Source organism: Sipha flava, unplaced genomic scaffold, assembly GCF_003268045.1.
Source record: "Sipha flava isolate LNK unplaced genomic scaffold, YSA_version1 0_pilon_pilon, whole genome shotgun sequence".
Classification (NCBI taxonomy): domain Eukaryota; kingdom Metazoa; phylum Arthropoda; class Insecta; order Hemiptera; family Aphididae; genus Sipha; species Sipha flava.
Window position 1 is genome coordinate 2,440,779 of NW_020271713.1, and position 12,867 is coordinate 2,453,645.

General features: G+C 30.1%; 1 protein-coding gene across 1 annotated transcript in view; it reads left to right on the forward strand.

Annotated features, from left to right (window-relative positions):
* The window catches only part of LOC112694138 (nephrin-like), a 53,089-nt gene that overhangs the window by 11,738 nt on the left and 28,484 nt on the right, over window positions 1-12,867 (forward strand). Inside the window, exons 2-3 of the mRNA XM_025569561.1 lie at window positions 11,024-11,161; window positions 11,414-11,599. Coding sequence (XP_025425346.1) covers window positions 11,024-11,161; window positions 11,414-11,599 — 324 coding nt within the window. The remainder of the gene's footprint in view (window positions 1-11,023; window positions 11,162-11,413; window positions 11,600-12,867) is intronic.

Genomic DNA, 12,867 nt, shown 5'->3' on the forward strand with positions numbered 1-12,867 from the left:
GGCGCACGATATTATAATATTTCGCGCAGGGGCCGGTCTTAGCTTTTTCAGCGCCCGGTGCAAGAATTATTTTGACGCCCCTCCCTCTTAAACGATCTAAACATTTAACTTGAACAGACAGAATTTGGGGAACTGGAGAGGCTCATTCATAATTTTTCGAATTACCTTACTTACCAAATATTTATTAATCGCACGGAAAAAATCAGCTAATACTCGCGTGTTGACATAATAATAAAATAATGACAACAATTAATTGATATGAAATCACATTATTATTATTCTTTCTACCTATAGTAGATAATTTGCGTCACCAAAGTGTCATGAAATTTATTTCTAATTTCAACGCCTCTCACGCGCTCTTTTGATTTTAGCGGCCTGTACTGTGGCACGCGTGGATCGTATCTAAACCCAGCACTGATATTACGCGTATGTCTGCGTGTACGCGCGACGAGCGAACGGCGTAATTCGTTTTTTACGTGTTTTAAACGTTCGCGTATCTCTCGGAAAAAATAAATGATAACGGGCCGCACACGGTCCGCGGGGACGGTTAATACGCGCGCGAACGTTACGCAGAAGGGCGTTTCATCCGTCTCGGTTATCGTCTGCGGTGCGCGTATTAGTATCGTAACAATAACACGTCCGTATCAACAACTATAGTCCAACGAAGTGTTACGATTGTACACCGTCGACGAAGTTATCATCGGGTGGTATAAAAACGGCCGCGACGACTGTTGGCGACGCGAAGCCGCCCCCGCGCATATTTTTTTAATGATTGTCATGCGTTCAATTTTACGTCCCGCGCACGTATTATTGTTTAGATAAAAAACAAAAAAAAAAAAAAATACGTTCGTTTCGAGTCAAGTTAAAAATAGGTATAATTTCTCGACTTATCTTGTACGAATCGTTTAGCGTTTCTTCTGGCTGTAATATTTCACTAAACGCGACGCGTATACATATAAAAACCTGGGTGTACAGTAGAAATCGATACTCCGCGTAAATACGAAACTTCAATAGAGTCGCCGTCGAGTTTTAATGTTTAAGAAATGACCGTAAATAAAATAAAAGAAACGCGTAATCAGTTCCTAGTACGCATGTGTTTTATGACGATAGACATATACACATAATCATAAAATAATTGTTGAACCTCAACAACGGCACGATTCTCTTCCGAAAAAAAAAAAAAAACTTTTGACTATTAAATTACATTATTGATAGATTTTTCAAAGTCATTCCACGTTGTTTTTGGTGTGCATAAGAGTGTGAACTTTTGTAACTAGTTTCACCCAGTTATGTTTATAATTATGTCGCGTTTACTTAGTGACAACGCTCATTTCACGAAGTGTACGTACACTAGCGTATACTTCATGAATTATGTCCATTCTGCGAAAATTACATTCTTTTATACTACATGAATAATTTGTTGACCTTTTCATGAAGTTTTATCCACGTTGTATAATATTTTATTTGTATGTAAATTGTTTAATTTTATATGAAATTAAATAGTATATTTAATATATATATATATATATATATATACATATTTTTTTTTAAGTGTTTTTCCCCATTCTTTAGTGTTTCTAACATTATTATGACACTCGTCTAGTGCAAAACACAAACGTGTAAAGTGTACCGTTTCTCCAACATTGATTTGACTGTCGTAAGTTCACAATGAAATCATTGTACATTTTGTATAAATGTTTTATTAAAAATGGATTTCTGTCATGTTATGATTTTGATTTTAATCAAATTTGATATTATGATGTTATGATTTTATTATAAAATAACTATGAATTTACTATGACAACAAAATTTTTGTTATCAAATGTGGTACATTTTACTTGTTTGTGTATGCTAATGTAATATGTATCGGTGTATAGCGTGAATACTCGAACCACGAAAAGTGTGACATCCGGTATGACATTTTTATTTTCCATAATTCATTTTCGTTCATTTTTTCATTACAATGTTTAGTTATTTAAAATATATGGAAATCTAAAAAAAATCTACGCATCTGAACGGTATAAAATTAGGTTATGTCTATGGTAAACGCACAGTCGCCATTTCAGACCCGGTTCCCATCGGTTTTCCGTGATCTAGCCACTAGTTAGGTAGACAAAAATAGCTCATTTGATGATATCTCTTAAATGCAGTGGTGGTTTTTAGTAGGGAGGAGGAGGGTCTGAACCTCCCCCCTGGTCACGCGTTTGGATTGTGATATATTATATTTTATATACGGATATACGCTTATAGGTATGCTTATAGGCTTAAATATAAATCTGGTGATTTCAACCGTATGTCCGTATATTTGAATGTTTGTTACAACTATTACTTATTTACTTATTTAGGTATTAGGTATTTATATTTTCCTTATGGGTTAACATTTTTTGTCTTCATTTATTATAAGATAATGTAAAAGGACCTCCTCCTCCTCCTCCTCAGAAAACATTTAAAAAAAAAACGCCACTGATTAAATAAAAAAAAATATGAAATAACCAGATAAAAAAAAAACTATTTTCAATTTCAACATTCTATCGATTAAATACAATGTATAAATTACAAATTATTTTAATACCCATTACAAAAGTTATTCAGATAGTTTTATAAAAACATGGCTCAAATCTTATCTAATTTTAAAAATAATAAAATAATCTAAATAAATTATTTAAGAAAATAAATATTTTAATTTGTCTTGTATTTTATAATTTTATAATAAGAACAACATAAAAATAAAATGTCATAAAATGTGAATGAAATTAATTTTATCCACTTAATAAAAATGTCAAAAATTGTCTATGTAGTATAGAAAAACGTATTTTTCACTAAATGGTTAAATTTTATGCAGTGGATCCATTTCATAAAATTATCGATTTCACTTAGTAGACTTATATACGTATAATTTTAATCTACAGCGAACGAATAAATTTTCAAAAATTTTAACTCGTCGCACTCAAATGTTCACATTCAGTCGTATTAATACAATGGTACGGCCGATAATATACAAGTATTTACAATAATATCGCTGTATGACAAAAAAATCATAATTTTTTTTAACCCTGAGGCCTATAGTTTAAAATTTACCATTTATTTTGTCTCTAAAACTCCATGGCTATGTATATATTAAAAGAAGTCTTTAAAATTTCCATGTTAACAATACCCGATGATATCTTTTAGTGACATATATAATTATGTAAAATAGCGATGCTATAAAAAGGTCGTTAATTTTTTTTTTTAAATTAAAATGATTTGATATTCAATTCTAGAAAAAGGGTTATGTAAAATTGCCGGTGACACTATATATTACACCAACGTAATAAAATATGTATTTAGAACAACTCACAGTAAACTGTACACAAAGAATATTACTATCCACGCACCAGGGTCACGAAATATGACCAATTTTATGGCTACACAATAAATAAATAATAGTTGTAAGCGTCGTATAATCTTTACCGTATTTGTGGAATACCATCAAATTTGGATGATATTATTCACAACATTACAAACATACGAAAAAAATTTATTTTTATGCATGGTGTTGTTTAATAAAATACTTCAACTTTTTTCCTTATCATTTCGTTAAGTTTTTAACACTGAATACGATTGTTTGACTTGTTTCGCATTTGGTGGGAATCGATAGAAAATTATGTTCGGTACTAAATAGCTACTGGATAAAATTGTTTTCTTTATGCAACTAATGTTATTTAATAACATGATAATAATAGTTTCTACAAGTTAGTGTAACAATTATTAATTTTAAATATCATACTCAAGAATATAAATTATAATCGTTATAATAATATTATATCGAAATATTTTCTGAGGATTTGGTTTTTCTAAAGAAAAATTCATATTTTTTCAACATTATAACATACGCACTGAAACATGTCCGATCCGTGCACATTTTCATAAAAGATTTCGTAAGACAACAGGTGGTCAAAAAACACCTTGCCCGCTGTTTCAAACATCATCAGTATCGAGGAAAACGCACCTGGAACTGCGACTATACCACTCTTCGTCAGGTGCTTGGCGGTTCAGTCGAAAACTATTGGGTTAAACGAATCTACATATAATAACAAAACCGACAGAATGATGATAATGCGTTTTCATAATCATATCATCTTTTTATCCACCTTTTCGTTTCATTCGGATTTCAGTGACCGGAAATTGAGTAACGAAAAAAAAAAAAACGATTCCAACTTATAACATTATCTCACGTCCAACCAATTTCTAGATCAAATATACATCGCGAAAACACATTGGTACGTTTTCCTTTCACTAATCGACGCGTGTGGTTTCACACACTCGGTAGAACATATTTCATATGCGCGCGGGGTCTTAGTGACGTATTTTTGACATTCCATCTGAGACGCAGCGGAGAAAAAAATAACACGACCCCTGTTCAAAACAAACTCCAAATTGGTCTGTGTATTATTATTAGCCATTTAAAAATAGCGCTCAAGTCGTGAGGTTTTCGCATAATAACCCCGTTAAATGTCAACAAAATTATTGGGACGTTTTTGTTTTTTTATTTTTTATTTTTAAACACCCCTCTCCCGCGTAGATATAATATGCTAGAGAGCCATTTTATGTCATGTTGTACATCTTGATGAGTACTCTCTCGGTTAGAGGTTGCTCCAGCTGCTAACCATATGTAAATTTATATTGCTCTTTTTTCGAACTGTTATAGTAATTAATAGACCGGTCTTTTTTTTTTCTTTTAATATCTTTAAACATACGTTTCGTACAGATATAGGTAGGTACATCGTAAATATGGTCAGTTTTTTCCGCTCCAAGTAATGAATTAAAGAATATTAATTATTCATTGAAATATTTTTTTAACGCGTTAAACCATTATTATTATCACACACTTTTAATTTATTGTCGAAAAAACCAAGATCTTGTAAACGAGATACATAGTTTTGTATACGGCGTAATATTTACGAATTAATAAAATTCCTTATTTTAGGCGTTTGTTCTGGTCCCCTTTGTTTTGCCTATACCGTTGATGAGTTTTAGATTAAAAACATCTATATAAATGTATATTTATTTTGACAATCGATTTTCTATTCTCGCAAAATGCTACTGCTAGTGTAAAATATTGTTTAATTACAATTGAACATTTTTCGACTTGAACATTTCAAATAATGTTTCTTAATACTACCAATAAATATGTTTTGCATAAGTAAGAAAATAATTAAAGTAGTCACTATAGGACTTGTCAGACATTTCGTATCTGATACAATGAAACGCAGCATTATATGAAATTTGTTGAAGCATTATTAAAGTACAGCAAACACGTGCACTCACACTTAAATAAATACGTATAAAGATATAGAAGTTACGTATTTGTTTTAAACAAATTTTGTGAGTACAATTTGAACATTCAATAAAATTATTATAAATACTATTAATAACTTTATAAATGTATACTGCATTGTGTCAATCTTTCATTTGTCTTAATTAATACATTTATTCGTTCCTGAAACAAATAAAAGTTGTATTTTGTTTTTCTCAGAACTCAAAAACTATGTACAGCGAATAAAAATGTAACATTATAATTCGAATGAAAAGTTTAAAAACACATTGTGTTTTTTGTATTTTAAATAAATTTTGTTTTTGCACTTTAGTGACACATCTTCTGTATTGTCTCACAATACACGTTCGAAGGAATTAAAATTCATAAAACGATTATGTTTATAGTATAATAAATGTATGTAAGTAACAATATTTATTTTTTTGAAATACTGTAATTGTATCAAATAAATTAATTTATGTACGTTTATAAATTGATAATTTAAGATTAAATTAGCTCCACTTCAAGTGAATCAAATATTTATTTATATATAAATAAATATACATACATATTATATGGTTAAAAAAAATAAGGTGGACAGGATAACGTTTTTTCGACGATTATATATTAGTATATACCTGTTTACCGTGTAATTTTTATCCACAGTTGTATTTTAATTTATTAATTATGAAAACAGCAAATCCTTATCATCTTCATACATTACTAAACAGAATACCGCGAGCTACTTAAATATAATTCATATGTTACATCCGTGCACGCATTATTCATATGGGTAAAAATTTTTTTTTAATTTTTGAAAATATAATACTCTTAATTTTAAAATCTACGTTTTCCATTGAAGCCGGATACAATTATTGTTTTTGCCTTCCAAATAATACACTATTATCAAGTTTCTCACGATTTGTTTTTGAAAATAATAGTTTTACTTTTAATTCTACAGCAGTAGATATGCATACAATATATATTATAATACGCGCGTATATACCCATTATTGAAATGAACCTTACAGTCTCAATAATCCCGACTGCGCCACCGGAAAGTACATAAATTATGCGGGTTTTAATTGTTTAATTTTTACACTTAAATTATAATGTTTTATAAGACAACAGCGACCGACTACGTTCAGTTGCCCTCCGTCCAGTGCCAGATTTAAAGAGGTACCTGGGTGACAACTCACCCGGCCCTAATTTTGAGCGGCCCTCATATTTTTTAGTAGTTTGTAATATTTTTGAATGTTAAACTTCGTAATTATTTCAATGCAACGTTAAATATTTTTTTTTATAGAATCATAAAATTTTAAAAAAAGAATGATAAAAGTTGTCATAATATTATATAATATTAAATATTATCTATAATATTGACTTCGTAAATTATTAATGTTTAATAATGTATGACATATAAATTATAAATATTAATATTACCAACAATAATTATTAATCAAGTTAAAAACAATAAAACTATTAAAGATAATTTATAGTTTTAGAGAACAATAATTATTATTGTCATTCTTTACAGTTTCTTGATAAAAACCAAGGCAATAAATACTAAAATTGCAAAAACAAATCGATCAGTTGTTTGAGTGTCTATTCTATTTATTGAACTATATGATAACATTAAATGCTATCCATTCAAATAAAATGCAATTAATGTTCGTACGAGCATAGAGCATGATCTATTTATCAGTTATTAACGTTATTTTCATCATAGACAAGAATATTTCTGCAATAACTTTGAGAGTGCTATTTCACGCTTTTATCAAGTTCACGATACATCTGGATTAAAAAGAAAATGTATGGGGGTGCCAAAAAACTTCAAATTAAAACTAACAAAAGAAAAAAAAATTGAAAATTGAAAAGGTTCACTTGACAAATGTTACGAAAAAATTATTTTTAAATTATTACAAACCTTAATAAACAATAGAAAATAATTTAAATATTAATTGTGAAACATATTGTGCCTCTGATAAGTATTTAATCTTGTAAATAATGGTAGCATGTAATTTTAATTAATGTTATTGAACATTTTTACATTTTGTAGATTTAATTATTAAAAACTTTGATATTAGTTGTACTAGTACCCAAAATGAGTTTGAATTGATCAAGTGGTTCATATAGAAAATAATATTATTAGTGTTGATAGGTGTAAAGTGTAAGGTGTAAAGTTAATTCAAGCTCATTCATAAAAGATAAATAATTAGATACTAATTAAAAAGCAATTTGGTGTGTGTACAAGTTAATTATGAATAATTTCGGTCTTTATTTCTTAATATAAAATTGTACATAAATTATAACGAATATGAAAGTATGTTGCATGTCTTTGTTGACTTAGACTCTGTCTTGATTTTAACAAATAATTTATAATTTTTGTTCTTGTGTTAAATGTTTTTGCTATGCATGTTTCAGATGCTCAAAATTGTCTAAAACTAGAATTATGTTTTATTTATTTGTGATTTCAATATTGGTCAGATTATAAATATTTTCTTAATTTTTATGTTATACTATATTATTTGCATGTATATTTGTTTATTGTGCTTTATAAAACAAATTTTAATTTAACAAAAATTAATAATATATTTCAGTGTAATTAACTACTTATATTTTTTATTATGTTAATTCAATAATCTTATATTATTGTTATAAATTGTGAGATAATTTACATTAAAATAATAATTATAGTTGGTAATAAATTTGTTGAAGATATTATAATTAAGTAAACTAACAATATTTTTTCGGTTGTTATTAATAAAATTACAAAATTATGTTATTATTAATATCATTAGGTTGTGGAAATGATGAAATAGACTACAGCAAGTCGAAGAAAAATGTTGCTTTATAGCCATTAAAGATCTCATATGAATTTTTTGTGATGAATCCCCTGATAAAAATATGGATAAAATTAATAACTTAAAACATTTTTTTATGGTCAAAACCCAAAATGGTACCAACAATTTCAAGAATTAAAAATGTAATTTTCAACGATGATAATACTTTTAATGCCCTGATAGAGACCCTCAACATCAACTTAAATATCTAAAATCGATGAATATAAAACATATGTACATTTCCCAGTATTGAAACTATGTTACAAATCTATTTGACAATGCCTTGTACAAATTGTAGCAGCGAACGATCATTAAAATGTGTAAAAACTCAATTGAAAACATGTTTATCATAAGATAGGTTTGATAATCTGACTCTGTTAACAGTAGAACACGAAATAACTAAAAAATTATCATATGATGACACATTGATTTGTTTTTGAAAGACCATAGAAAAAAAAACAATGTAATTAAGTGCAATATTTAATTATATAAAATAAAATATACATTTTTGAATAAGATAATTAATAATTTTATATGAGGCCTCTTTTTATTTGAGTTCCTGGCTCCAAAATTTGTAAATCAGACTTTGTCTCCGTTTATCATTTAATCATGTTAGTTATTACACGGTTTAGTCGGTATAATTCGATGCGAAATGTATTATCCGCAATGTTTGTCGATCGCGCGCGGTACATATGGTAAATTGAAACAAAACAGATGCGCTAATCGTCAAGTTAGATTTACGTCGTCGACAACAACTCCGTGTACAGTTATGTCAAATCGAATCGTGGTCATAATACGCACGACTCGTTTTATATTTCGTCGAATACGTTCTTGGCTTGTTATTAAAACATGTTGTACGAGTGTAATAAAATGCAAACATTGCAAAGTGTGTTTCGGAGCGTATACCTACGTTCGCAAGCGACTTATTTTGTACTTGAATACAAGTATAAACTTTATCAATCAGCGGTGATTTCTATATAATGTCATTCACCTACATCGAATATTTTGATGTCTACAATCAGGTTTTGTAAAATACGTTTAAAATTACGTATTCGTCGTTAAGCAGGTTTCGTATACGGTGTGTACTGTGTTTTAGGCGTGTGAAAATTTATTTAATGGGATTTATTTTTTTCCTTTATGTTAATTAACGTTTGTATGCTGTGGCTGACTGCGGTATTAAGGTACAACATAATATAAATTTGAAATAATTAAATATACATAAAATTCGAACTAGCCCATTTTTAATCATACACTTGGAGATAAATTATATCGAACTACGTACATATTATTTAACATAATATTTATTGTTATAATTATTTTTATAAATTTTTATCTCCAAAATACGCATGATTATGATATGATTGTAATTTAATAACTAATTGACTATACGATTTGTTAATTTTTTAATGCGTTGTTATTTCAATTTTTAGTTCTAACAAATGGAAAAAAAAACATTTTTCGTTTTCACGTAACTATTTTTTAATAAATCGCGTACTATTAAATTTTGTTATGTACGAGTATTAGGTATGTTACATATTCATTGAAGTTCCAATAAAAATTTGGTTATAAATAAATTCCTAATAATCACTTAATAAATAAAGTTTATAATGTAATATAGTGAAATGTCTACTAATGAATTAAAAATGTTTGTTGTTTTAAATATTTATATGTATTGATATGGTAAATACAATAGCGTTTAGTTTTAATGTTATGGTACTGTAAATCAATTTAAACATCATTAAACAAACCATTAAGACTACGTGTTCAATCGCTGTAAATTATAATGCTACGGGTAGGAATGGATTTTCTATTTGAGATAACAGTCAGAAATAGTAAAGGTGAATTTTACTGCGCCGCAGATTTTGTAAAAAGACATGATAAAACTCCTATGTAAATACGTAATTGATACGTTTAAACGGAATCACTGTTTTTGACGGAACGGATTTATTTTGATCAGGCGGCTAATTAAAATATTCGTCAAACCTGAAAAACAATACTCAACGCGCAACACTTGCTACACACTCCTATACACACGATTGATACATGTGATGTACGTACTGAAATTATCGTTTAAAATACGTTTGTCACAATGGTTGTAACTATATATATATATCCTAATATATTTTATACGTTAGTATTGAGCAAGAAGTAAATCAAACTTCATTCGATAAACGGTCGCGGGCATTGTATATAGTAATATTACGTCTTTAAGAAAACTTATTCGTAATGCATACACCATCATCGTCTCCGTGACGTATCCTTTGAATAATGCGTCCTTAAACACTACAGCATTTGTACGTATTTAACACTGTTTACCACTCGTGCAACGTCGGAACGCCGTGCGCGAGGATCGCACACTGACGTATCCATTGTCCCATCTGATGAACAATAACACGCATTCACGTTCGTCTTGTCGTATAAAATACACACATGAATCACATTATTAGTTCATTTGTGCATGCGCGTACATATTTTTTATTTATCTGTGTTTCTATGCACAAACCGAGTTTCGTAAGGTTTACAGTGTTTAAGCGTCACGTGTAGAACATATATTACGCGCTGACTCGACGTGAAAATAAAAATAAAAAATAAATTGTTTAATCCCGTGTTTTTCCCTCGGACGTATTATGGTAGTCTTATAAGAACTGTGTACAATAAACACTCTATGTTATACCATATTACGTATACGAAGTACTATAATACAAACCGGTTCGTTGTGTACGTATACGTTTTGGTTTGTTTAAATATTGTATTATCGTTACTGAAATAATATTATAAATATGTCAAAAACAATCGTCTTGCGTCCCATGGTGGTTTATATAGAATGTATTGATTGTACTGTGAAAAAATAATAATTCGATTTTTTTTTTCTCTTTTTGAATTTATAGTGACAGCGTTCGTGCAACAAGAGTTTAGAGTGCGGCCGAAAGACGTTAACGCTCGAGAAGGTACAAATGTGACTTTGAACTGCGAAATCAACGACGTCATTGGGGACGTCCAGTGGACTAAAGACGGCTTAGCTCTGGGTAGGTCTTAACACGTACCGATTTACGCAAAATCCGTTGCTTTTACACAAACCGTTAACCTTTTTTTTTTTTTTCTAACCACGACGTTAAAGTCGTTGTGGCAGTGGGGAGGAAAATCTGAAAGGGATAGTGACGGAAAGGGAACGAAGGAATGCATTTTAAAACATAATTAAGTGTAATACCAGCAACGTGTATACGTATATACATACAACTTATTAACAAGACTCTTATAATGATTTGTCTCAATTACAGGTTATGCGGCCGAAATACCGGGACATCCGAGGCATTCCATGGTGATCGATTCCGGAAACGGGGTGTACAATTTACTTGTCAGAAATGTGACAATAATGGATGATGCGCAGTACCAGTGTCAAGTAACCCCCGGACCGGTACCAGGGAGCAAACCAATTAGATCGTCGGCTAGGTTAACCGTCCTAAGTGAGTACATCGTCATCACATCGCTGACGATTCACGATTTTGCACAATCTTGTTTTGTCATTATGTTATATGAGAATTATCCGTGTTCCCGATGAAAACCTTAAACGACTTTATTGCATTTATTACACAATACATATATATATATACAAAAGTATTAATTTTCAACCCCTGAAATATCCGTGTTTGCCGGGGGTATTTGTTAATGAAAAAGAGACGGTGACAGTTTTAAAGCATTTTTTCGGGTGGATAAAATATGCGAGTTAAATAAAAAGTATGTGATTTATATATATGTATAGATATATTTCGAAGTACATAACTTAATATATTCATAGTTTTGAATAATGTCTACCACAGTATTATGCAACAAAAATTAAAAATATTTATTTATATTCTCTATTAATAGAATAATGTCCTTGTAATCGTTTCACAGGTGTGGGGACAAAGCCCAGTCCGTTCACCCTTGACGTTATGCTCTAACTACACCACTGGTTGGGGGTTGTTTTCCCATCATCCGAATGTCGTGCATTATTTTTCGTGTCGTTTAATATTCATACTCTTACCCGTGCCCGTATAATTATTATTACGTAATCATGAAATCGGCTGCGAGGCGCAGACGAATCGCACACGTACATACGTGGAACGCGCGTTCGTTCTGCGTTGCATTATTGGTGCGACGAAAATCGATGACATGCACTCAACACGACGATCAAAGGTCGAATTAATTGAATCAACGATTCGACTCCCGTTCAAAGTGATGCCGATTGCCATTCGACGTGCCACCGTCAGTCGAATTGAACACGTCGTATAGAATTATAATAATATATAAATAATAAGTGTATAACGCGTATCGACGGACTATCCGTGGACCAAAGCACGTACACATTTAAATACAATATTTATAATATAATTTACACGTTATGTGCAGTCTATGTCATTGGCTAGGTTTATCCGTAATGATTGTGTTTGTCGTTTCACCTACGTATTTATATATAATAACCGTACACGTATGTACCGATGAAAATCAATACAGTTTATATACGTGATAACAGTAGCGACGGAATAAAATTAATTAAGACCGCCGCTACTAGAAAAAACCACAAAACACAATCGCAGATTTCGATCGAAATCATTATAATATAATGATATTATTATTTTTTTTGTTCCCTCGACACACACTAGCGCTCGAGTTGGGCCCGATTCTTTTACGTTAAAAAAAAAACAGTATTTTCATAAATAGAGTTGTAATTCGGTGTCTTTGAAATTAACAT